Raw genomic sequence first — 26292 nt, 5'->3', positions numbered from 1 at the left:
TCCTCCTCCAATGCATGAAAGTGAAAAGTGAAAGTGAAGTCGCTCAGTTGTATCTGACTCTTAGCGACCCCATGGACTGTAGCCTACCAGGCTCCTCGGTCCATGGGATTTTCCAGGCAAGAGTACTGGAGTGGGGTGCCATTGCCTTCTCCGCCTAATTACTGTAGCTTTATCATAAATCTTGACAGCTGATACAGCAAGTCTTTCCACCTGTTTCTCTTCAAAAGTATTTTGGCGATACTTGTTCTTTTTATTTCTCATAGAACCAGTTTATCTATTTCTCCACATATACAAGAGGGTTATGATCTTAATTGACAATACATTTAATTTGTGAATCAGTGTAAGGAAGAACTAACTCTTTAAACATTTCGTCTTTCAATCTGTGAACATGGTATAGCCCTCAATGTATTTCGGTTTAAATTATTTTTAATTAGATGAATAACATGAGCAAATTCTTAGAAAAATGCAGAGATTAAGCAAGTGTTCCTTTTCCTTCCCAAACTGAGCAGTTACTACTGTTACTATACATCTGTATGTATACACTCATGCACACATGTACACACGTGCATTCACACATACACATACCAGTTGTGGATGTGATCATATTAATTTGCCACATTCTTACTTTTTTTTTCCACTTAAAAATACAGTGTGGACATCTCTGCCTCAGAATAATTGAATCTAGGTCATTCCTTGTAAGTACCGCCTGTATCCAGAGACTGAGCATTTCCTAGAATAAAATCACTAACTGCAGTGTGTGGAGCATCCTTGAACTTGTTTTCTTGGACAAGTTGTGTTTTCTCTAAAAGATAATTCTAAATCAAGGAAACCCACTTGATACTGCTGTAATTGTTCAGAGAAGACATGAGAAGAGCCTGAATTAGGCTAGGGAGGGAAAGGAGAGATGAATTTTCTTTTTCAAAAATATCATGTGATTCCTCTTGACGGTCTGCTGAGCCTCCCAAACCCCTGTCCATCAAAGGGCTGCTATACATTGAAGATGTAGAGCACAGCAGAGGAGGGAGCAAAGGAACCCAGGCTGAAGGTAGCAAGGACGAAGAGGAAGGGGTCTGACCTGTTAACTAAAGCTGGTACTAGAACAGAGATGGGGTGGGATAGGAACTGCCTTCTCCAAGGCCTGCCTGCTTGAGGCAGGGCCCCTGACCTCTGAGCTTGCAGCAACTCCATGCTCCTCCTGCCAGAGGAATCTGAGGCTCAGTAAGATGAAGGGGCTCATCCAAGCTTACTCAGTGAGTCAGTAGCCAAGCTGGGCTTCTGCCTGGGGCCCGACCACAAAGCCCTGTGAGGGTGCAGTCTCTGGGCTGAGTGTCCTAGTTAACGTAGCTGTCTGAGGGCACCAGATGGGCAGATCTACAGGAGCCAAGACCTAAAACTTGACTGGGGCAGGTGCTAGGGAGATGGGCCCAGCACTGGCACCATTCAGAGGCAGTCTAGCCAGAAGGCTAGACAGAAGCAGGTGACAAGTGGTATCTGATGAGCCCCTGCTGTCTGGAAACCCCGCCCCAGGAAGCCAGCAGCCCACCATGCAACAGGTTGGAGGCAGTGACTGGGAGCCAGGCCATATCCCCAGTCAGCATGGGGCCCAGGTGGGAGTTGAGGACTGAGCTCTGCTTCCTGAGGACTTGGGAGCCCCTTCCTGGCTGGAGCCCCCACCCCCCGCCTGCAAGGCCTGCACAGTCTCAGGAAGGCCACAGACCACAAGCTCCCCCTGGCCTTGCTTCCTCCTCCTTTTCCACCCCCAACCTAGCTCCTACCTCCTCCCTCTCCGCGGACCTTTCTGGCTTCACATTTTGAGTCTCTCTTTTCTATTTTGTTGTACTGTTTATATTTAAGAAACTACCTTCACAAAAGTGTTTGTAAATAACAGTAGAGGATTTCTGATTATAAAACAAATAATGTAAATATAACCTATGAATTCTCCTATGTACACACAAGGGTAAACATGAACTTTTTTTCCCAAGTTGAAATCATAATTCTTTGTAGTAACCTGTTTTCATCACTTCTCAAAATATTGTGAAGTTTCCCTACATGGGGCATCGTGACAGGATTGCACAGTGCTTAAGAACAAGGATTCAAGGGCCAGCAGGCCTGGATTTCAGACCCTGACTCTGCCACTCATTAGTTTTGTGACTAAGCAGGCTACTCACCTCTCTGGGCCTTGTCTTCATCATCGATAAAATGAGGATGATAATAGAACCCATCCTCACAGGCTAAATGAAGGAGGTGGGCCTGACCTAGAACATGGGAAATGCTCAATGAACACCAGATATTAGTATTGCTGTTGCTGCTGCTGCTGCTGCTAAGTCGCTTCAGTCATGTCCGACTCTGTGCGACCCCATAGACAGAAACCCACCAGGCTCCTCCGTCCATGGGATTTTCCAGGCAAGAACACTGGAGTGGGTTGCCATTGCCTTCTCCAAGTATTGCTGTTACTCCTAACCTAACGACAGAGCCTGGCATCCTGGCCCCACCTCATACCCTGGATCCTATAGCTGGATCCCAGCACTGACCCTGAGTCCTTATCTGGGTCTCCCAGGCTTACCTTGGGTCCCTTCAAGACCCCTGGGCTCGTTGGGAGGCTGGTGTCCAGGGGCAGCTCCCAAGGAGCCTTCAGGGAGATTTCAGAAAGATTCTTCCCTGGGTCCTCAGTGACTCAAGGAAGAAGAGGGATTAGAGAAGGAAGAAAGGAGAAGGGAGAAGGTGAGAATGGCCCTGATTTAGCCAGGCCCTGGAGAGCTGGCCCAGAGCTTTTCAAGTCTCCATCGCTCAGGGGCTTCCTCAATGGTGTCTGAGGCCTGGGTCCCCCCTAGAAGGCATCTCAGGAAAAGATGTAACCCCCAGAAGAGCACATTTACAGACCTGTTCTCACTGACCAGGAGGGGTGAAGACCCTGTCGTGACCACCCCTCCAAGGAGTTGCTAAGACTTGAGGGCACAGCTTGGGATTCTCTCTGTTCTTTGGCCTCGGGAGTGACCCGCTGACCTCTAAGTGTGAATGTCGATGTTGGGTGGCAGCCACAAGGGGCTGGGGGTTCAGCTCTGAGCTCCGGGGTCTGCAGGAGATGAACAACTACCGGCGGGCCATGCAGAAGATGGCAGAGGACATCCTGTCACTGCGGAAACAGACCAGCATCCTGGAGGCAGAGAACCACATGCTGAGAAGCCAGCTGGCCCAGAAGGAGGTAGAAGAGGAGTCAGCCAGCCCCAACAAGGCCCAGAACCTGGGTGAGGGCGTGCAGGCCACCGAGGGAACAGGGAGGTGGGGGCCTCTCCCAGGTGTGCGTGCTGCGGGACACAGGCTAATCAGTAGGAGCCTGGGGTCTCTCCGGGGAAGGAAATTGAGAGTCCAGTCCTGTCTCAAGCCCCGGGACTGAGAGACATCTGCCCTTCCCACCTGCTCCCGTCTCAAGTATTCCAATTTGAATTGGGAGGTGCCTCCTCCCTGAGCCAGCTCCTCCACCACCACTAGCATCCATGAAGCAGAAACTGCTGCTGAGTGAGCTGGACATGAAGAAGCTGAGGGACAAGGTGCAGCGTTTGCAGAGTGAACTGACTCTAGTAAGCCAGGGCTCAGAGGGCAGAGGGGAAGGGCGCTCGGGAGGGAGTACCTGAAAGTAGAAGGGAGAGGGACATAGGGGCCAGGGGGCCAGGGAAGTGGTGAACTGAGCAGGGGGACCTGGGGTGGACCCTCAGGGCCAAGGGCATCCCTGTTCCCCCTTCTCCCCTCTCTCTGCAACCCCCACCACCATCAGAAGAATGATCGAGAAAAGGAGCTGCTCCTCCTACACCAGGCTCAGCAGCCACAGGCTGCGCTGCTGAAGCGCTACCAGGACAAGCTGCAGAAGATGAAGGTGCTGGAGGAGACCGTGAAGCACCAGGAGAAGGCAGGTAGCAGAAGGGCCAGGCTGCCCCGGATCCGGCCACTGAAGGGAAGGTGTGATGCCCCCGGGCCAGCCCAGCCTCTGTGCTCCACCCTCCAGGTGATCGAGAAGATGGAGCAAGTGCTGGAGGACAAGCTGCGCAAGAGGAGCAAGCCCCTGCAGGACAAGCCGCAGGGAAAGCCCAGCATGCGTGAGTCTGCTCCCGCCCCTGCAGGCCCTGCCTTCTTGAGGCCTCTCAGTTTCAGCAGCACCTTCAAACTGCGCAGAGGGTGCTAGTTCCCCATTCATTCAGACACTCAGCACTTCCAGAGGCCCCTGAACTCCCTTCTCCTGCCAGGGAGCCCCTCAGAACACAAGGGAGAGGACACAGCGTGTGCACCATGCTAGAAAGAGGCTCTGACCTTCCAGAAGCAGCTCTGAGACTCAAGTGAACAGAAATGGGCTACCTGCAAAGTGGGGCTTTCCCAGGCAGCAGTTCCCTCAAATTATATGCTCATCTCCCTACATTTTCAAAGAGTCTGCTTCTACAAAATAAACAGAAAAAAAAAATATTTTGGTTAAGTCCATGATTTACTTTCTCCATCAATGTTAACCAAAGCCATCCAGAACTGCCCATCCGAGGCAGCTCTGATGAGCAAAAGAGAACCAGGTCACACGGGATCAGGTCAGCCCAAGCGGAGGATTTCTGTGCCACCTCACTGGAGACCCCCATAAGCCCAGCCCTGTGACAGCCTTCACTGCATGGGGGTGTCAGTGGGGGGGTATTTTTGAAGGCCTTTAACAAACAATGAAAGTTGGGCCCGCCTTTCAGGAACCCTGAGGTTAGCATGAGAGATGAGAAGGCAATCTCGGGAAAGGAAACAGCCAGGCCCTGGCCCAGGGAGTAAGGATGCCAGAAGCAGAAAAAGGAGGAAAGATAGAGATGAGGAGCTGAAACAGACCCAGGACAAAGGGCAGGGCAGTGATTAGGGAGATCACCCAGGTCAGATTCTAAAGAGCCTAAAACCATGGCCTCAGGAGGCATGTGGACCTGATCTCACTGGCAGTAGGGAGCCATGGCTGGGGAGCAGAGGACGAGCAGAAAGAAGGAAAACACTGAGGCAGATTGGACCAGGCACACGGAGGCAGGAAAGCCTATCTCATGCACATCTATGGCCGCATTCACAGCCTTCCCCATACTCTCAGCCTCTGGCCTTCCCCCGGGTCCTACGGGCGAGAATCCGCCTGTTGACGTCTACTCAGTGCTGCTCACGGAAAACTCGAGACTGCAGGCAGAGCTGGATAAGAGCTGCCACCAGTTGGCCCCCATCATTCTGCAGCCGCAGGCCGTGCCGGTAAGAGCCACCAGCACAAGCGTGATCCTGGGCCTGCCTACCCAGGTCACCAGGTGCCCAGAAACCATTCACCACACAATCCGAGGTGAAGCCCCAGACCAGGAGCTAGGTTTCCCAGGGTCTTCAGTGTGCCTGGAATCTCTGGAGAGTCTCTAGCTCTTGGGCCTTGGCTTTTTTCCCCTGGAGAACACTCACGAGTCTGAAAGCTTCACCCTTACCCTCATCTAGTATCATGGGAGAGCAAGCAAGCCCCTAGCTGACCCCTGAGCCCATTTGCCACTGGCTGGCCTGCAGTGGGGCTCCACACAGGGCTCTCAGAACTCCATCCTGGAGCATTTCCTGGGGTTGGTACAGCCTTGGAGAACCCTTTCCCTGATCCCAGGTGGACCCTGGGGAGTTGGGAGCAAGAGGAGACCTGGCAGAGAGCCTGCAAGAGACAGAAGCCCCCGGGCCACTCCAGGGGCACCCTGCCCGCACAGGTGGGTGTCCCTGGCCCCTCTCTCCTTCTGAGGCTGTTACAGGTGTCCCTGCTTTATGCAAACCCAGAGACCGAACATTTGGAATTACAAGCCAGGTGGGCTGGGCACAGCAAAGTTTTTCTCTTCATCCCAGGATTCTCAGGAGGTGAGTTCTGTTTGAAAGCACCCTCGATGCGCGGACATCCAGGTAAAGAGCGGAAGACGGGGAACCCTCACTTTACAAACAGATCCTTTACTTTACAGAAAGACCCCCCCCCCCAGCTCAAGATTCCCTTCTGTGCACTAACCTAGTGCTCCCTAGTATTAATGCATCTTTTCTTAAAAAAGATTTATTCATTTATTTATGGCTGTGCTGGGTCTTCGTTGCTGTGTGGGGCCTTTCTCCAGCTGCAGTGAGCAAGGGCTACTCTTCGCTGTGGTCCATAGGCTTCTCACTGCAGTGGTTTCTCTTGCTGCAGAGCGTGGGCTCCAGGCACGTGGGCTCAGTAGTTGCGGCTCCCAGGCTCTAGAGCACAGGCTCAATAGTTGTGGCGCATGGGCCTAGTTGCTTCGGCAGCATGTGGGATCTTTCCAGATCAGGGGTCAAACTCGTGTACCTTGCACTGGCAGGTAGGTTCTTCACCCCTGAGCCACCAGAGAAGCCCTCCCTGGTATATTTTTAAATTTTTAACTGATGTACAAAAATTTCATACACTCGAAATATATGGGGAGAACAGCTGTGAAAAAGCCACATGCCAAGTGTGAAACCCTGGACAGGGGCTTTGGCCCTGAGTCTGAGGTTCTGCAAAGAGCCGGACACGACTGAGCGACTGAACAACAACTGGGGCTCTGCATTGGGAGCTGAACTTGGAGCTTGGACCTGGCTGATTTCTTCCTCAGTGTCACCTGGCCTCCCGAGCTCACACAGCTACAGCCCCTGACGGGGACCATGTGCGAATTTCTGCTTTGCCCACAGGATCTCCTTGCCAGTAATTCAGACAAGTTTAACTTCCTGGCCAAGCTGGAACGAGCTCAGAGCCGGATCTTGTCCCTGGAAAGCCAGGTAGGTGAGGTGAAGGGGCCACACAGGCCAGAGAGCCTCCACTCAGTCAGAGACCCGGCTCCGCCTCTATATTTCAGGAGGGTTGGGGGCTCCGTGTGTGAGGAGGGTCAAGGCTCCAAGTTTGAGGAGGGTTTGGGTCCATTTGTGACCAGAGTCGGGGCTCTGTGTTTGAAAAGGATCAGGGCTGTATGTGTGAGGAGGGTCAGGACTCAGTTCATGACCAGGACTGGGGTTCCCTGTATTTAGACTATCAGGACTCCCTACTTAACTACATTTGGGCTCAGTGTGTATGTGTAGGATCAGGACTCAGTCTGCATCCAGGGTCAGGGGTCCATTTGTGACCAGGATTGGGGGCTCCATTTTGTGACCAGGGCCTGGTGTGTGACTAGGGTCGGGGCTCCCTGTGTGATCAGGGTTGGGGTCCAGTGCATGAGGGGGATTGGGTCTCTGGGGGGTGATCAGGGTGGGAATTTCCTCTGTGAGGAGGGTCGTGGCTCAGTGTGTGACTAGGGTCAGTGCTCTGTATGAGAGGAGGGTCAAGGCTTCGTGTGTGATCAGGGTGGGGGCTCTGTGTGTGTCGAGGGTTGGTGATGGGTGGTTTTATTTTTAATATTTATTTATTATTCGGCTGCTTCGGGCCTTAGTTGCAGTGCACGGGGTCCTCGTTGTGTCGTGCGGGATCTTTCCTTGCAGGGCACAGACCCTAGTTGTGGAGAGCACGGGCTCAGTAGTTGTGGCACACGAGCTTAGTTGCCCCGAGGCATGTGGGAGCTTAGCGCGCCTGCGTCCCCTGCGTTGCGAAGCAGATTCTCAAATGCTGGATGACACGGGTGTCTCAGTAATCAGTTTTGGTCTAGGGTTTGGACTTCCTGTGTGAGGAGTGTCAGAGCTCAGTGTGTGAAGAAAGTCAGGGTTCCCTTTGTGACCAGGGTCAAGGCTGCATGTTAGAGTAGGCTTGGGCCCAGGTCAGTCTCCATGCATGACCAGGGTGGGAATTCTCTGTGTGACCAAGGTCAGAGCTCTGTGTGTGTCTGGCACTGGTGATCGGTGTTTGCTAGGGTCGGGACTCCCTGTATGAGGAGGTTGGGACTCCAAGTGTGAAGAGGGTCAAGGCTTGCTTTGTGACCAGGATTTGTGTTTCAGGACGGTTAGGGCTATGTGAGAAGAATTGGGGCTTCACTGGTGACAAGGGTCAGGTCTGCATGTTAGAAGAGGGTTGGGGCTCAGAGCGTGAGAAGAGTTGAAGCTCCATGTGTAAAGCCTCGAGAGTGGGGGCTCTGTGTGTTTGGAGGGTCAGATCTCTGTATATGACCAGTGTCAGGGCTCCATATGTGACCGGGATCTGGGCTCATTGTTTGTCCAGGGATGGAGCTCCCTGTTTGACCATGTCTGGGCTCAGTGAGGAGGGTCAGGGTTCAGTCTTCATCTGGGGTCAGAGCTCCATTTGTGACCTGGGTTGGGGCTCCTTGTATGAAGGGTCAGGTCTCCATGTGTTTGGAGGGTTGGGGCTCAGTGTGTGGGGAGGGTTGCGGCTCCATGTGTGACCAGGGTCAGGACTCAGTGTTTGTCCAGGGTCAGGGCTCCCTGTGTGACCACGTCTGTGCTCAGTGAGGAGGGTCAGGGTTCAGTCTGCATCCAGGGTCAGGGCTCCACTTGGACCAGAGTCCAAGTTTGGTGTGTGACTGGGTCCATGCTCCATGTGTGATCAGGGTTGTGGCTCAGTTTGTGAGGAGGGTCTGGGATCTGTGTGTCAGGAGAGGTGGGGCTCCATTTGTGACCAAGGGGGCTTCCTTGGTGGCAAGACCTGGGTTCAATCCCTGGGTGGGGAAGATCCCCTGGAGAAGGGAACAACTACCCACTCCAGTATGCTTGCCTGGAGAATTCCATGGACAGAGGAGCCTGGTAGGCTACAGTCCATGGAGCTGCAAAGAGTTGGACACAACTGAGCGACTTTCACTTTCACTTTGTAATCAGGATCAGGGCTCCCTGTGTGATCAGGTTTGGGGTTCAGTGAATGAGGAGTTTGGGGGCTCAACTCGTGACAATGGTAGAGGTGAGACAGGGTTTCCCGTATGTACAAGGAGGGCTGGAGCCCCATGGTGGAGGATTGGTTGGACCCATTGTAATAGCGTCTGGGCTCAGTCCGCTGGTGAAACTAAGAGAAGATCCATCAGTCATAGTCAAGCTGTCACTTAGTCCCTCTTCACCCACTCTTGTCACCCTGAGGTCTCTTGGGAAGGTAGTAGCTAGCCCACATGAACCGGAGTTTTGCTTTTTCCCCTAAGAGCAGGCTCAGGTAGGCTGTCCTAGCTCTCAGGGAGGGGCCATGCTGCCTGGTGGTTCTCCATCTATGCCTCTTCATGTCTATAGTTAGAGGACTCAGCTCGGCGCTGGGGACGAGAGAAGCAGGACTTGGCCACCCGGCTGCAGGAACAAGAATATGGTTTGCGGCACCCTTCCAACAGTCGCCACAGACGTGCCCGTGAGCGATCCCCATGGGGGAGCTTCTCGGGGCTTGGGTGGAGAGTCTGGCAGCCACACCACCTCCAGAGTCACTAGACCCTGAGAAAAACTGTCCAGGGGGCCCTGCTTCCTGGCTGGTAGTCAGAAGACCCAGGCTCAGCTTCTGCTGAGTTACCAGCTGAAGCTCTTGCCCCATCTCAATGCCCCTGGTCTAAGGGGAAGTGAATCCTGCCAAGACATGTCCTCCCCTTCAGGTAGTGATGAGTATCACCAATGAGGTGGCTGTGGTTGACAGCTTGCCCACAGGGCATTTCTCAAATGCCCTGGCACTGGCTGTACCTTAGGACCGGATTTGCTCATGGGCAGAGTAGCTGTGGCCCCACCCCACCGCACAGTGCCTAAGATTCCCCAGTGAACATGCCCTTCTCAGGCAAGTGCAGTGCTGCAGGCCTGCCAGAGATGGGATCGTGCTGCCAGAGAGAAACCTTGCCAGCTTCCCAAGAACAAACAGGCCCCTCAAGCTCAGCCCTGGGCCACCCAGCCCCACAAAGCAAACCCCCTGATTGCTCCTGCTCTTGAATTATCAGTATTTTGCTTCTTTCCTGGCTCCTGGCCAGATCTGAAAAGGATGGGGGGCTGGGGGGTGGGAGGAATACCAGGCTACCTTAGTAGACTCACCCACTGAGCCCTGAAGACTCTGGGAAAAATTAGGTATGACCTACTGTGGTTAAATGAGTTTGGAAATATTTGAGAAGTCATGACCCACTGGATTTCGGATTGTCTGAGGCATGACTTTCCAAGAAAGATGCATTTTATTGGTTCATTCCTCTAGGGGCAGGGGCATACTCACTTCATCTTGCTTTGCCACCACAGAACCCCTCCAAGGACCAAACGCAACCCTCCAAGTTGGACCCCTTGATGCCCAGCTCAGAGACTAAGCTCAAAAAGCTCTCGAAATCTCAACAGACTGACTCCTAGCAGGCCACCCCCTCTGCATGCTGGAGTCGCAGCCCCACCCCCTTAAAATGACTTTATTAAATGCTGTATGTCAGTGAGCATTCACCCCTTTCCCAGAGCAGGGCAGCTTGGGGTACCTAAGCTTCCTCCTTCCAGACCCCACTCTGGGTCTGGGCCTTCTGCTGTAGCCCTGTAGCCTCCTGCCTGTCCCAGGAGCTACTCTCTTTAGACAGTCCAATGCCATAGTGGACTCAGGACAGGGGTGGGCAGGGAGAGGGAAGAGGCCTTTCAAAGCAGGAGCCAGGGAGACAAGTCCCATTCAGACCTCCAAAAGAACTGAGACCACCAGAGGTCAGCTGGTAAGAGAGGCTGGGATTTTCCACCTGCCCCTCAACATGTATCATATCTGAAATCCTTTATTTCAAGTTTGGTTTATCTGTTTCTTGGGAAGCAAAAGACTTGAAGCCTGCCTGTGACAATCAGTTACGTGTTAGTATGAAATACTCCATTCACGAGGGATAGGCTGAGCTGGTAGTGTTGTGTCTAAACACATCCAGGGACAGAAAAGCAGAAGGGGCTAGAAGAAGGAGCCCTCCACTGACAGTTAGAAGGCCTGGCTTCTAGCTACAAGCCTGCTGTGTTACCCTGAGTGACTCAAGCAACCTCTCTGGGCTAACATCTGTGACTGTAAGGCCCTCCAACTCTAACATTTCCAAGCAAAACTGACTCAAGCCTGGAGAAAGGAAAGGAAGCAGGAAGGATAAAGACAACAAGGAAGAGGATTGTGATGAGGAAAAGCAGAAAGGCTCCAAGAGTGAATTCAGAACCTGCAGATCCTGGTAGAAGAGGCCAAGCCATCTGGGCTGCTATCCTGAGCAGCACTAGCCCCCTATGTCTGCCTGACTTGGACTTGGGTAGCCAAGGGCCAGGGAGGATCAGGTACCTGGTCAAGTTAGGAGTCACAGAACTCAGAGGGGGCCAAGAGGGTTAAAATTGAGACCATTGTCAGGCGGTCCAAATAATGCACCAGAGACTGCCCCAGTCTCCCTGCCTAATGCCCAGAGCTTGGACCTGTGGGCCCATCCCACTGGGGCAGGAAGTTAAGGCCTGGGGAAGTCCAGAAAAGGGTGGTCAGGTGGGGTAGAGGAAGCATGCGGGCCTCTTCTTCCCAGAATCAGTCACCTCACACCAGCCCCTCACCCACATCCTCTTCACCACATCATCCCCAGACATCATGCTCGAGACTCTCACTGGCCCTTGGCAGGAAGTCCTCATGGCCCCACAGGGAATTCCCACCCAAGGCTCAGCCAAGCAGAGCACTGTGGGAGCCTCACCCATGAGAGGCGGGCCCCGGGAGCCAGGATTGGCCCACAACCTCTCAGGCTGCCCTGTTCTCTCAACAGAACTCTGCCAAGTTCTTTATCCCTATGCCAGCTGCTCCAGGGGTGCAATGGCAATAGCCCTCCATCTGCTCTGCCTCATAAGCAACGGGACAACAGGGAGGTGGAGCCTATTGGCTCCTGAGCTGCTATAGGTGGGTGGGTCCCAGCAGAAATGGCTTCAAGGGCAGCAGTTCTCCATTCATACTCAGATCTATCTGCTGACCTGGGTCAGAGAGCATCTCTCCAAGTGTGATGACTACCTTAGGGGGTCAGATGGAAAATGAAAGCACTTTGCAGCGTTCACTCGTTTATTGCCTTCATGGGATGGGCGAAGAAGGGGAAGAGGTAGGGTGAGACAGGGGTGCCTCAGCTGAGCGGAAGCAGCTGACCCCTGAGTGCCAGCTTCATCTGGTCAGACCTAGCCAGAAAGGGGCAAGAGGTGTGGACTGAGCGAGCAATGGAGGTGCGGGTACCTCCATGGCCCCACCCCCTCGGGCCGTCTTCCCACACCCCAGCTAGCTGGATTGGTGAAAAGGGCAGTGCCCGCCCTCTCCGGTCACGCCTGGGGCGGGTCCTGGTTGAAGGGGCGGAAGACAAGGAAGATGGGCTTGTCCGGCGTCAGGATGAGGTTGAATATGGTGTCCACGTCACCGATATGCTGCATTTCAACCTTGAAGTTCTCCAGAATCTGAGAAAGAGGGATAGTGGGCTTAGGGGAGAGGCGGGGTGGGTCTGTCTCCCCCAGCCCAGGCTCATTCACCTGGGAGCAGTTGCGTGTGATGTGAGATGCTCCAAGTGGGTCTCCCTCCAGCTCCTACTGAACCCTGTGCAGAGCCTGAAAATACCACTAGCCCTCTGTCCCCCTGGTTCAGGCTTTCACTTTGGTTTCTATGAAACCTTTTCCACCCCACCCCCCTTCCATCATAAGTTCTGTGGGAACTTATGGCCAGGGAGCACCCGTGGATGGTGAGTGGATTTGCCCCAAAAGGAGACCGCAGGAGGTTGTTGGGGAGGGGAGACCAAGTCCCGGGAGACAGATGTCCCCAGGTCAGACTCACGTGGATGAGGAAGAGGGTCATCTCCAGCTCGGCGATCCGCCGGCCCACGCACTGCCGCACTCCCCAGCCAAAGCCCAGGTTCCGGAAGTGGATGAGGTCTTTGTCTTCACTCAGCCACCTGGTTGGGTCAAACTTGTCCGGACTGGAGAAGAAGGCAGGGTCTCGGCCCATGGCATAGATGGCCACTTGCACCAGTGTCTGAGGACAAGGTGAGCCGAGGTCTGAATAGGCCTTACCTCCTCACAGCCCGGAACAATACCAGCACAGCATAATACCCACTATGTGATCTTGAATAAGGCCTCACCTCTCCCTGAGCCTCGCCCATCCAATGCGTACCACCGAAGACACTAGGCTGGGGACGGGCCAAGAGATTGTCCTGCCCTTTTCCTCAGTCCCAGAGGACCCTCAGAAACCCAGGCAGCCCATGGAATCTCCCTCCTAACCTAGAAGTCCAGCAACATCCCAAAACCACCGTCCACTGTGACCATCCCCTCTGCCCTTCATTCACACTGGGACCACTGCTGCCAAGGACCCCACCAGCCAGCCCCAGGAAGAAAGGCAGGACAGAAGCCCCCCTTGCCACTATCTTATGCAATTGCAGTCTGCCCCTGGCCTCCCCTGTCTGACTGACAGAGCCTGCAGCCTTCTTGCCACACCTACCTTGGCAGGAATCAGGTAATCTTGAAGAACCAAGTCACTTTCAGGGTATCTCTGCAGGGTCACGGAGATGGGGTGGAGTCTGCCAGTGAAAAGCATTCAGAAGCTGATGCCCCAAGGCCTGGACAGAGGCCCAGCCCCCAGCATGGCAGCTCAGCTCCAGCTGCACACCCTGGCAGGGGGTGGTGGTCTGGAGGCAGGACCCCTCCTCCCCATTCCCAGCTGTCTTCCCCAGACTCCTCACTTCCTGCTACCCATCTTCTCCACCAGCCCATCCTTGTAACCCTGTGCTCAGGCAGCACCCTGTCCCTGCCCAGGGATTTGAGGGGGTGGGGTGGGGCGGGGCAGGCATAGGTGGGAGTGGGCTTGCCTCAGCGTCTCCTTGATGCTAGCTTTGAGAAGTGGGACCATTTGCAGCATCTTGCTTATGTCTCCCTCTGCCTGGCGTCGGGCATTCAGAACCTCCTCCCGCAGCATCTCCTGCACATTCAGGCTGCGTGCCATCTCGTACAAGTGCCATTGCAATGTCATGGATGTCTGGTGGAGAGTGTGGGGGTGCAGAAAACCCAGAGGGCTGGTTACTCATGGGGCATCTAGACCCATGCTAAATTTTCATTGCCAAACACTTCCCCTCACCCTCGTCCAGGGATCCAGAAACCACTATCCACATAAAGCAAAACACAATTCAGAAGGCAAATGTCAGGACTTCCCTGGTGATCTGGTGGCTAAGACTCTGCATTCTCAAAGCAGGGGTGGCCCAGGTTCAACCCCTAGTCAGGGAACTAGATCCTGCCTGCTGCAACAAAGACCTGGTGCAGCCAAATAAATAAATTTTTTTTTTTTGAGGCAAATGTCCAAGAAGCTTTTCTTGTGGTCCAAGCAGGAATGTTTGGGGCAGCACTTATCCCTGCCCTCCCCACTCATGTCACCAGAGCCCTCCCATCTTCCCCGCCAGTAGAGGGTCAGCCATATAACTAATGCCTTCTTCCAAAGGACTCCAGAGGCCTTAAGAGGCCAAATCCTACTTCTGTAATGATTGTACTCCTGATGACTGCCATTCCTCTTGAAATGCCTGTTAAATGAGCAGCCCTCTCCCCAGTAGCAGAGAAGGCAATGGCACCCCACTCCAGTACTCCTGCCTGGAAAATCCTATGGACGGAGGAGCGTGGTAGGCTGCAGTCCATGGGGTCGCTGAGGGTCGGACACGACTGAGTGACTTCACTTTCACTTTTCACTTTCATGCATTGGAGAAGGAAATGGCAACCCACTCCAGTGTTCTTGCCTGGAGAACCCCAGGGATGGGGGAGCCTGGTGGGCTTCCTTCTATGGGGTCACACAGAGTCAGACATGACTGAAGTGACAGCAGCAGCAGCAGCTCCCCAGTAGAACTTCCCCCTAAATGTAGCATCTGCCTATAGTAGTATAGCATAAAGTGAGGCTCATAAATGCTGAAACCAGAACAACCAGACCTGTTTTATGTCAGAGTTGCAATTAGCATGTGGTCTATACTGAGACTGACCAGCTAATCTCAGGGCTAATGTAGTGAGTGTTAACTTTCACTGGAGGTATGAGTGATCCTCCTCAGGCCCCATAGTACAGATTCTTCAGTGATGGAACTGGAATATGACCTAGGGCTAGACACATGGTGTTGGCATATTAACTTGCCAAGGATCATATTTTGGTCCAAGAGGTTTGGACGTGCTTCTTATTCCTCCCAGTGGAAGCAATTGTGAAAAAATGCCATCCAGTCACTTCCCAGCTTGAAATTCTTGCCTGGATCCCTGGAGTCCCCAGATCAAGTCCAGAGGCTGTGACCAGACCCATGGACCCCCTCCAATACCTGCCGGTTGCTCCCAGCCCACTGCCACCTCTCTCCAGCATGCTCCAGCCGCCCTGAGCTACACACAGTTCCTGAAGCCCAGAAATCTTCCTCATGCTGTTCCCTTTTCCTACAGTTCCCTTCCCAGCCTAGGAAGCAGGTGTGTACCCCTCCCTCAAGGCTCAGATCAAATGCATGTAATTGTCTCATTTTTTCCAAGGCCCAACACAGCGTGGGTACTCAGGAGATACTTGTTTAATAAGTAACAGGGCTGGTGACGAGGCATCAGGTACTGACAACACTGAGAAAAGAGGAGAGACCAACATGGCTTTTGCAGGATGAGGAGAGGGACTACTGGCTGTATTCAACTAAGTTAGAGCTTCCCTGGTGGCTCAGATGGTAAAAGAATCTGCCTGCAATGCACGAGACCTGGGTTCGATCCCTGCAGAGGGGAACGGCTACCCACTCCAGTGTTATTGCCTGGAGAATTCCATGGACAGAGAAGCCTGGTGAGCTATAGTCCATGGGGTGGAAAAGAGTCAGACACGACTGAGTGACTTTCACTTTCACTTTTCACTTTCACCTGAATTACTGGTTGTGTGACCTTAATGAAGTTCCTTAACCTCTCTGTGCCCCAGTTTCCTCATCTCAACAAAGGGGAACAGTAAAATACTGCAAAGTGTTGTTTGTGAATGCTAAATGGGTTAAAAGAGTTAATGTGAAAAGCTTAGGATCCTGCTTGCTGTATACTGCTTGCTTAATAAATGTTACCCAAGAATAACAGCTGCTCTGGTGCAGGTGAGCTTTTAGGGGGGAATCCCTTTTACATGACTGACAATGAACTATGTTTAAAATATGCTCAAAGCCTCCATCTGCAGCCCAGGAATGGAAACTCCTGCACTGGAGGTTAGAGCACAATGCAAATAGAATACCTAGGAAATGAAGTTATTCACCCAGCGGCTTTGTCACCTGCTTCTCCCCAGTCCTGAAATGCTATTTCCTCTCTCTCCTCCTGGCACAAGAGGGAAGACAAGTTGACTTTACTCTGTGGAGTGCTCTCCCTGTCCTGTAAGGCCACATTGGTCTCTCCCCTCTTCTTAGCATTGTCAGTACCCAGTACCTCGTCATCCAGCCCTTTAAGGTGAAGAGGTGGTCGTCTGGGCCCATGCTGCCTCCTTGTCCTGGGCTGAATCGTGTCCCTCCCAAATTCATATGTTGAAGTCATAACCCCCAGCACCTCACAGTGTGACTGTATTTGGAGAGAGGGCCTTTAATAAGATAATTAAGGTAAAATGAGAGCTTCCCTGGTAGCTCAGCATTATAGAACCCGCCTGCCAATGCAGGAGACACCGTTCGATCCCTGAGTCAGGAAGATCCCCTGGAGGAGGAAATGGCAACCCACTCCAGTATTCTTGCCTGGTAAATCCCGTGGACAGAGGAGCCTGGCAGGCTGCAGTCCATGGGGTTGCAAAAGAGCGGACACAACTTAGCTACTAAACAAGGTAAAATGAGGTCATATGGGGGGGTCCCTAATCAAATAGGATTGGTGTCCGTGTAAGAAGAAAAGGGAGTGTTAGTTGCGGCACAGGAACTCTTAGTTGAGGTATGTGGGATCTTGTTTCCCAACCAAGGATCGAATCCAGGCCCCCTACATTGACAGCATGGAATCAGAGTTCAAATGCTGCAACTAAAGATCCTGCATGCTGCCACTAAGACCTGGCTCAACCAAATAAATAAATATTTTTTTGAAAAGAAAAAGAAGGAAGTAAGGAAAATCATGTGAAGATGTAGGAAGAAGACAGTCATCAACAAGCCAGGCAGAGGGGCTTCAGAAGAAAGCAACCTTGCTGATACATTGATCCAGAATTATGAGCCGCTACACTTTTGTGGTTAAAGTCACCCAGTCTGTACTATTTTGTCATGGCACCTCTCACAAACTTATACACGCTTCCCGTCTGAGCCATTTAGGATATTTGAGGTCTGCTGTATTCATCTTTATAGTCTTGGGGCCTGAATCGTAACTAGCAATCAAGAAACGCTAATGAATTAACCCTCACCATCACATTGGCTTGAGGAAGTTTAAGGTTTAGGAAAAGGGAAGGCACACAGGACAGAGAAATTTTGACATTCAAGAACAGAAGCTTCTGGGACTTCCCTGAAGGTCTAATGGTTAGGACTCCACGTTCCCAGTGCAGAGGGTCTGGGTTCAATCCCTGGTCAGGGAACCAGACCCTACAGGCCACAACTAAAGATCCACGTGCCACAACCAAGTCCTGACACAGCCAAATTAATACAATAAAATAAATACTGAAAAAGAAGTTTCTTGGATATTATTCTGCCTGTGGACCTCTGGGAGACACCATGCATGATGCCTTCAGACACTGGGGGCATCAAGGGGGACTGAGGTCTGGAAGAGGGGGCATGGAAGGCAACAAAAAGATTTGGAGGGCAAGCCCAGGGCAAATTCCACTGGTTGGCTCCCAGCTTCTCTGAGATCCCGCCTGCCTTCCTGATACCAAGTAAGCTTTGTCACCCACCTGTACCTAGTCACCCCCTCTTCACTGGCAAAGAAAAAAAGGTGGATCAGCCTCAAGGCACGCTCAGTGGATGACTGACTTGAGCTCGCCCTCCTAGAAGATTAGCATCTAGGAAGTGGGGTCAGGAGAGGGAGATGGAGCCCTCATGGACAGGGGTTTCAGACAATGAGGAAGGCTGTGGGGAAAGGGCGCAGGAAGGGACTGGATGTACCTCTACGGCCACCTCACTGGGTCCTCACCGTGTCCACACCCCCTGCCAGCATCTCCGTAATATTGGCCTTGACATCCTCCAAGAGCATCTTCTCACTTTTCAGGAGGCAGTAGAGGATGCCTGGGTAATTCCTAAATTCTGTTTTCCGTCTCAGGTCCTGGTAGAAGATCTCAGTGTATTTTTCAGCTGTGGGGCAGGAAGAAAGAAAACAGAGGGAGGCCAGAAATTTCCCTGGCTGTGCAGGGGTTAAAATCCATGCTTCTACTGCAGGGGGCACGGAGTCAATCCCTGGGCAGGGGAATAAGATCGCACATGTTTCAAGATGGCCAAAAAAAAGAAAAAGCAGCGAGGCTCTCTGCAGAGGGGCAAGAAAGAGCACAAGGGCTTGAGGATTCTGGAGCCCTGCACTTTCTTGGCTGCTGTTTCTCTGAGGAGCATGCTCTATAAAGTTCCTCATACCTGTTGTGGTTTTTTTAAATTATTATTTAGGGTAAGTGCTATCATGCCCATTTTACAGATAAGGAAACAGAAGTCCATCTAAGATGATAACTTGCACAAGGTCACAAGGGTGTCAGGGCAGAGGCAGGATTTAACTCCAGACCTGGCATCATCACCACATCCCAGTCAGCCTTCTCCACCCTTTACGAATCCCTGTCACCGAAGCCCTGCTCTGTCACCAAGCACAGCCATGTCTGAAATGCTGGTCTTTAACCCATGTTGGGAATCCTGGGCTCCTTGGAAGAATATGACAGACTTCTTTAATCCTCTTTCTCCAGAAAAATCTGATCATCCTCAGGAGCCAGCTTTCTGCATACCATATGCAGGGGTTCCTGGGCCTTCCCGATGGCCATCCATGGGTTTTCTACACGGCAAGTCATAACTTGGGACAAAGCGGCAGGCCAAGGTCTGAGGCTCCCAACTGACTTTCTCTCTCCCTCTGTGTCTTTCTCCCCACTCCCCCAACCCTCAACCCTCCAACCCAGGCCTGGATTTCCCATCTCCAGAGGCAAACAGGGCTCTCCTGGCTTCCACCTGTGACTGCCCAGGGTACAGCCCTCACCTTTATTGAAAATTGTGTCCCATGCGGCTACATGGTCCCTCCAAGTCTTGGTTCTGAATAGACGGTACAGTTCTGGAGGGACGTTGAGCAGAGGGACACTGGTGTGGAACATCTTGTAGACGGCATCAATGAACTTCTGGGCCTCGGGGTTCACTGTCTCCTCCAGCATCCCCAGGCGCTCCCCAAACATGACATTGGTGATGGCTGCAAAGTTGAAGAATCTCATCCAACCTGACCATCTGAGAGCCTCAGCTCCCAGGAAACCATCGCCCCCCTCCCCAACACATGGGAGCCCTTGCATCCAACCTCAGCCTCCTTCAGTAAAGAAACTGACAGCTGAGTCCCAAAGGGCTGAAATTGCAGGAGTAAGGAAAACTGCCTTTGTGGCAGTCAGTCAGGCCCTTCAGAGGGTCATGGGACAGACCCTAAAAGGGATCCCTCAAGTGGGAGGCAGAGCCTCCAGCACAGCTGAGAAAAGGCTCAGACTGGGAGGAAACTGCCCTCTCCCGCTTCCAACAGCACCCCCCAGCAGCCTCTCAGCTTTCCTCCTGGGAAGAGAGACTTCTCATCTATGATTGACCAGAGTGGCTAAATACTTCCTGGAACAGGTCAGATGGGTGTCTGGGGGGACATCAATCCCCAGTAACTGGCCATCCAGGGCCCACTTGGCTGGTCATAAGAAGTCACAACAACCCCCAAGGGTTTCCTGCCGCTTGGGTCAGGAATTTTATGCCAAACCCTGGGCACTCCAAATCTCCTGCAGTGACCACATGATCCCTATCAAGCCACAGGGCCTTTGTATGTATTGTTCCCTCTGCCTATACTGCCCAACCTCTTTATTCCATCTGGAAAATTCCTACACATCCTCCAATACCCTGTTTCAATAACCCACCCAACCCTCCCCTCCCCTCCCAGACTTGAAAGGGAAGGTCTCTGTCCCAAGAGAGAGAGAGATTTGCTGAATGAAAGGCCAAGTCAAACCCTGGCTTTTGGAGGAAAGGGGCAATAGGGACCCACATTCTAGAAATTCTTGGCCCCATATCATGAATCAGATGAGAGCGTGCAGCTCTCCCCCCGGTAGCTGATGACAGAGAATGTGTTCAGTGGCTCCTCCCAGAAACCAATCCTGACACTTCTTCAGAGTCTATTCTGGGTCTCAAGGTGAGATGCTGGGTTCTCCCATCCCCAGGACTGTGGCCAGGTAGGTTCAAGTTCCTTACACTCAAAGGCAAAGTGAAACAGGTCTTCCTTGATGTCCCCTACAAACTTTCCGGAGCCCTGCTGCTTGATGCGCTTGTGCAGGAGGCTGACGAAGTCCTGAGACACTGGATTCAGCAGTGGGATGAAGTTCTTTATTGCCTCTGGAGCCATCACCTCCGTGTTCAGGACCACCCGGTCTTTCTTCCAGGTTCCTGACTTCCTGAGAAAACATGGGCCCTCAGGCCCTCATGGTCACAAACCCCAGGCCTGGCAAACACAGAGGGAACTGACTAGGCTTTCCCAGGAGGCTGAGCCACAGCTCAAAGTCCACTGCTCACATCCACAGCCCTCCCTACCCTCCCCTCCTCCCAGCTTCTGCCTGGCCTGGGCGGGACAGAGGGGAGGGAATAGGGAGGCTTGTGTGACAGAAAAAAAAAGGGTGAAGATCAAACCCCCAACCGTACTCTACTCCCTCTGCTCCTGCTGCTGCTGCTGCTGCTTTAAACAAGATGGAAATCCTATTCTTAGAGCCTTTAAGTAACTGTCAAGCCCTCTAGTCTTGGCCTCTGCTGCAGGCCTGCCCTCCCCACCACTTCCACTTCCTCCTGGTCAGTCTCACCTCCTACCATTCAAGGGTCCCTCTACATCACCTTTTCTGGCGCCTGCATGGGCACAGCTGACCAACCTCTGCACCCCCAATGTCTCATTACTTTCATTGGTGGGGAACCTCAGGTGCCCAGAATTGGGTTAATATCCATTCCTATTCTCAACTTACGCCCATTCTTGAAAATAGATCTGTGCAAAGCCCTCTTTGTTATTTGGGGGCTTTTTATGCTTACAAGAATGTTATTATAAACTCACAGTCCAACATGAATACTAGAAACTTGATGATAACTTTCAGATGCCAACCCAGTCCTCCCACATCCTGCCTCCCTGCCTCCCAACCTAAATCTCTTATTTGCTTTTGTAAATAGCTTTAGCTGCTGCTGCTGCTGCTACTGCTGCTGCTGCTGCTGCTGCTAAGTCATTTCAGTTGTGTCCGACTCTGTGGGACCCCATAGACAGCAGCCCACCAGACTCCCCCGTCCCTGGGGTTCTCCAGGCAAGAACACTGGAGTGGGTTGCCATTTCCTTCTCCAATGCGTGAAAGTGAAAAGTGAAAGTGAAGTCGCTCAGTCCCGTCCGACTCTTAGCGACCCCATGTACTGCAGCCTACCAGGCTCCTCCATCCATGGGATTTTCCAAGCAGGAGTACTGGAGTGGGGTGCCATTGCCTTCTCCAGTTTTATCTGATCAACATATATTTCCAAAACATGCTTTTTAAAAATGCATGCTTTTCAACATGCATGTTGAAAAATAAAATAAAACAAAAATGCATGCTTGTTTTCAACTTCTTATAAAAGCTGTCATGATTTGCTTTTTTTCACTCAGCTTATATCTCTAGTATCTTCTGTATTGTTGTATCATCTGTATTGTGTGAGACACGGAGTCTGTTCTTGTTGACTGGGGTCTGCCTCTGTCACTCTTTTCATGCTCCTGTTCTGCATTTAGGTGATTTCCCAGTTTTTGCTATTATGAACAACTGCACTGCAAACATTTTAGTACATATCCGTCTCAGTGGGTGGGGTGCGGGTATTCTTTGGAGTATATTCCTGAGTGCAGAATGACTGCATTATAAGCATGGGTTTATAATGGCTGCTTTATAAACATTCAACTGCAGGAAGTAATGTCCAACCATTTTCCAAAGTGGTGGCATCGGCTTTCAGTCCCACTAGCAAGCTAGGAGCACTCTAGCTGCTCCATATCCTCATCAACACTTGTTATGGTCACATTTCCTTTTTTTGATGAGCAATTTGGTGGAAAATGGTATCTATGCATTTAGATACACTGATTTGTTCATGCTTCTTACTGCTCCTTTAGACTATAAGGGACTCTCCTAGGGGCAGGGCTCCACCCTACTTGTCACTCAGAGTTCAGCACCAGGACTAGCACATAGGAGGCACTCAATAAAATGGGTCTTACTGGATGAACCAATGAATGAGAACTTTTCAAGGCCTTTAATTACTCAGTAAGATCTTCTTCCTGACCATGTTCCTGAAGGTTGGCAGGGCAGTTCACCCTCCCCATCATCTGTTTGATGGAGGCAGGAAGAGGACAGGGGTTTGTCTAGAGGCCCAGCTGTTAACAGAAAGGGCAGGACAAGCACGGTCCCAGCATCTCACCCTCAGCCTCTGCCCTTGCTCCAGCCACCCAGCATCTCCCTCCAGCCCCTGGGAGAGGACCCAGGACTCACTTAAACAGGACTCCGATGGGTTTCTGATAATATCGGTGATAGGCCAGCCAGGGCGGGATGTCATATCTCTCCGGGTAGGATCCCTCGAACTTGAAGAGATGGGCCACGTCTTCAGGGTGAATGATATAAACTGACTCCAAATTGCCAAGCTTCTCCCTGGAGGGGCAGAAGAGGGTTGCTGTGAGGTAAGGATCTGAGGAGAGTCCTGCAGACCCTGCACAATCAGGGCACAGGACCCAGCTCCTCTGTAATCACTTTGCGGCTGACAGCACGGAGCAGACCGGCCTGGGAGTGGATCCTGGCCCATAGTTTCCTCACAGTATGACTTTAGTCTCATCCTCTGAGTCTCAGTTTCTTTAGTGGAGATAAATACAGTACCTGCCTGACAGGATTGCTGAAGAATAAGATGATATGAAATCTATGAGTGTGGCTCCTATTGCATGTATCTGTGCTCAGTCTGATTCTTTGTGACCTTATGGACTGTAACCCACCAGGCTCCTCTGTCCATGGAATTCTCCAGGGAAGAATACTGGAGTGGGTTGCCATGCCCTCCTCCAAGGGATCTTCCTGCCCAGGGATTGAACCCTCGTCTCTTGCGTCTCCTGCATTGACAGGCAGATTCTTTACCACTGTGCCACCTGGGAAGACATTCTCTAAGTAACAGCTTCGTGCTCATCTTATCATCACAGTGGCTCCTGCACATCCTCAGGACCAAGCCCACCCCTACCCAGGGCCTCCCCTGGATCATCAGGTCCTCCAATGTTCATTCTTCCTGTGTGTCTACACTCTCAGCACCCTCCACCCTCTCACCTATGCAGAGCTCAGAAACATGGCACTTTCATGGCAGCTGGGAGTAACCCTGGACTAGAGTGACTCCATGTAGCTTGCTGGGCAGGTCACACACCAGGCCAGGCAGTCCCTTCTAAGCTCTAGGATTGAAGTTCTGGAACTGGTCACCCTCCCCCAGGAATTAGAGGCCCAACAAAGTACTCTGTCACTATTAAAATAAAACTGAGGTAAAACATCAAGCCCCAGGTATAAATATACCTTAAGGCACTTTGCAGAGTATTAATGTACAACTGTCATGAAACAACAGAAAATTCTGCTTCTGACTTGTATCTGCCTTTTGCATAAGAAAGTTAATTCAAGATACACTTCAAGGTAAAACATAAAAGCATACAAGTATAAGCCAAATTCTCATTCTCTCCCTCTCTCTACCCTCCTTCCCCTCTCTTCCTCCCTCTTCCTTGAGAATGGAGAGGGAGGGGGAGGGGAGAAGGCTAGGCTGGGGAGTGGGAGAGAGCATGGCTTTAGCCACTAACCCACAGAGCCCAGGCCTATCTTCCCCAAGTCTCCTTGGCTGACGATGGCCTCCCAGAAAATCCCCTCAGTGTTTTTCCAGCTGCCACACATCCTCAAACCACTGACTCCATTAAAAACAGCTAAGCAAAGTCCTTGAACTGCTGTTGTTATTATCAATTCTACCTCTGGGAATCTAGCCCAAGGCAGCTATCTGACATCAGTGATGCCTGATGGATGAAAATGTTCATAGAAAAAAAAATGTATAAGGATGTCTAATAGTTAAAAAAAAAAACCCTAGAGTGGTCTAAATATCCACTTTTAAAAGCTAGCTGAAAAATATATGGCTATCCATACTATGGGCTACTATGCTGCCTTTTAAAATTATATTAAAGAGAGAAAAGAGAAAAGAAGTCCTTGGTACATTATTATAGGACAACACAAAATAGCATATAAATACATTCACATTCTGAATGGTACATAAATATTATCAAAACTGAGATTGTATTTGATATCAATTTTTCTAAACTATTGAATAAAGAACAGGAACAGACTTGCATTAAGGGAAAGTCCATGAAACTTGTAAATTCCTCATGTTCATTTAGAAGTTTGTTATCTCAAGGCTATAGTTAGACTACTGACACCCTGAATAATATAATAATATGCATGCTCACTCATGTCCAACTCTTTTCGACCCCATGGACTCTAGCCCACCAGGCTTCTCTGTCCATGGGATTTCCAGGCAAGAATACTGGAGTGGGTTGCCATGTCCTCCTCCAAGGGATTTTCCTGACCCAGGGATCAAACCTGCATCTCTTGGATCTCCAGCATTGGCAAGTGGATTCTTTACCACTAGCGCCCCCTGGGAAGCCTGACACCCCGAACTGGAAGCCAAACAATCAGGGTTCCAGCCCTGGCTTTGCCCTGATGAACTGTGTGACCTTGGCAAGACCCTTCTTTCTGGGTCTCAGTTTTCCCATCTGTGAATTGGGAATAATGCCAAATTTAAGGACAGGTTGCAAGACTCAGATGAAAGTGACTCGGAAAATAGGGACTTTATAAAATAAAGAGTTCCTACAAGGGGCTAGGAACAGGAAGGAGGAGGAGGGGAGGAAGCAGGGAATAATGAAAAATTTCATGAAGTAAGACTGGGGAGAGAGGCTTAGAAGGGAGAGAAAGAGACAGAAAGACAAAGAAGAGAGACTAAGGAGCAAACTTCTTCCAAATCTAACATTCAGCCTGGGGCTAAGCGGGTGCCCTGTCTCCAACCAGTTCTAAAAAAGCACTTATAACTGTAAAAGGGGGAATTCCCTGTCAGTCCAGTGGTTACAGCTCAGTGCTCCCACTGCAGGGGACACAGGTTCAATCCCTGAAGAGAACTAAGATCCCACAGGCCATGCGGTGCATCCCCCCAACCAAAAAAAAAAAATAAAAAAATAAAGTAAAAGTAAAGCATTATACTTCCTGGTGTCCCCTCCCTGCCCTCAGCCATCATCTTTGCCACCTCTAATCCCCCTCACCTATGCTCTCAGAAAGGAACCCAAATGTCTCTTGAAGCCCACCTACCTTAGAAACTGCTAAACCAGAACAAGTGAGGCCTCCCTCCCAAGGGCAGCCCCCGGACCTCACCCCCACCCCAGGGCAAGAAGGTGGGGTACAGCGAGGCCAAAAGACCAAAGGCTCTCCCTCCTGGCTGGAAGCAAGGCAGATGTTTGGGGAAGAGGGACAGCAGCCAGGCCTAGTGGAAGGGACCAATCAGCCACTCAGAGTCCCACAGGCCAAGGGGAGACAAGACCAGCACCCCGGGTAGCAGGACAGTCTTCTAGCTGAGTGATCAGGGCTAGAGTCCTAACCTCTTTGAACTTCCTTCTCCTCTGAAAATGGGGATGACAACCACACCTTGCAAAGTGTCCTGCAGATAATGGAGGTACCGGGGCTTATTTTCTTGGCCTCCCCACCTCCCCAAAGTTTCTAAGGGTGTAGAGCCTGGGGACTGTTGAGGCCTCAGGGCTGGGAAGTGAACCCACTGTCCAGGAAGCATTAACTCTACTCCTGCCACCGCCAGGCAGGAAGAAATAAAGTCAGAGGTGAACCAGAGCCTGGAAGGGGAGGGCAGACCTTTCAGGGAGGGGGCCACCACAGGCTTCCCTATCCCGCCAGCCCCAATCCTCTGCCAGGCTTACCTGTAAATGGGGCCATACTTCTGGAAGTTCTCGATGTGGCGAAAGTGGATTCTCTGTGAGCCCTTCTCCCTCCAGAATTGGTAGAGGTTAAGCCAGCCATTGTCACCAGGGGAGGGGATCTCACTGTAGGGGCGAGGGGTCTTTGTGGAGATGCCAGCTCCCTCTCCAGTGCCCACCCTGTGGTGGCCCCAGCCCTCCCCCACTGTGCTCAGGATGGGTGGGCAGGCTTTGACCAGGGCTGAGCGGAGGGGAAGCCCCCTGGCTAGCATGCTGCCCCCACAGCTGCTGCTGTCTCTGCTCGTACTGCAGCAGGTGACTCTGGCCCTGGGGCCCTGGGACCCAGCTTATAATCACCAGCTCAAGGCTAAGTGAGAAGCTGACAGGGCGGTCAGCCTCCTCCGGCTGACTTCAGCCCAC

General features: G+C 51.7%; 2 protein-coding genes across 2 annotated transcripts in view; one reads left to right on the top strand and one right to left on the bottom strand.

Moving 5' to 3' along the window:
- The window catches only part of CCDC33 (coiled-coil domain containing 33), a 27713-nt gene extending 15572 nt beyond the window's left edge, over positions 1 to 12141 (top strand). The window contains 9 exon segments of the mRNA XM_061394867.1: positions 3080 to 3245; positions 3490 to 3578; positions 3773 to 4091; positions 5069 to 5235; positions 5618 to 5680; positions 5682 to 5714; positions 6670 to 6756; positions 9127 to 9221; positions 9223 to 12141. Coding sequence (XP_061250851.1) covers positions 3080 to 3245; positions 3490 to 3578; positions 3773 to 4091; positions 5069 to 5235; positions 5618 to 5680; positions 5682 to 5714; positions 6670 to 6756; positions 9127 to 9221; positions 9223 to 9322 — 1119 coding nt within the window. The 3' untranslated portion in view covers positions 9323 to 12141.
- On the bottom strand, positions 11849 to 26292 carry LOC133234382 (cholesterol side-chain cleavage enzyme, mitochondrial). Its single transcript, XM_061394863.1, has 9 exons — positions 25876 to 26292; positions 22394 to 22549; positions 20121 to 20320; positions 18901 to 19104; positions 17869 to 18026; positions 13644 to 13810; positions 13277 to 13355; positions 12617 to 12814; positions 11849 to 12246 (listed from the first exon to the last, which is right to left on the bottom strand). Exons 1-9 carry the CDS (start codon positions 26142 to 26144, stop codon positions 12115 to 12117), a joined length of 1563 nt encoding a protein of 520 aa, XP_061250847.1. The 5' UTR covers positions 26145 to 26292; the 3' UTR covers positions 11849 to 12114.

This window comes from Bos javanicus, chromosome 21 (assembly GCF_032452875.1).
Source record: "Bos javanicus breed banteng chromosome 21, ARS-OSU_banteng_1.0, whole genome shotgun sequence".
In the NCBI taxonomy this organism is placed as follows: Eukaryota; Metazoa; Chordata; class Mammalia; order Artiodactyla; family Bovidae; genus Bos; species Bos javanicus.
The sequence above is the reverse complement of the archived record's forward strand: the minus strand, read 5'-3'. Positions and strand labels throughout refer to the sequence as shown.

Excerpts from the sequence above, each read along its gene's own strand:
- LOC133234382 (XM_061394863.1), bottom strand. The coding sequence starts at position 26,144 with ATGCTAGCCAGGGGGCTTCCCCTCCGCTCAGCCCTGGTCAAAGCCTGC. Across the intron at positions 20,321-22,393 it reads CCCATCGGAGTCCTGTTTAA|GAAGTCAGGAACCTGGAAGA; the intron begins GTGAGTCCTGGG and ends ATGTTTTCTCAG. Across the intron at positions 12,247-12,616 it reads TGACCCTCTTCCTCATCCAC|ATTCTGGAGAACTTCAAGGT; the intron begins GTGAGTCTGACC and ends CCTCTTTCTCAG.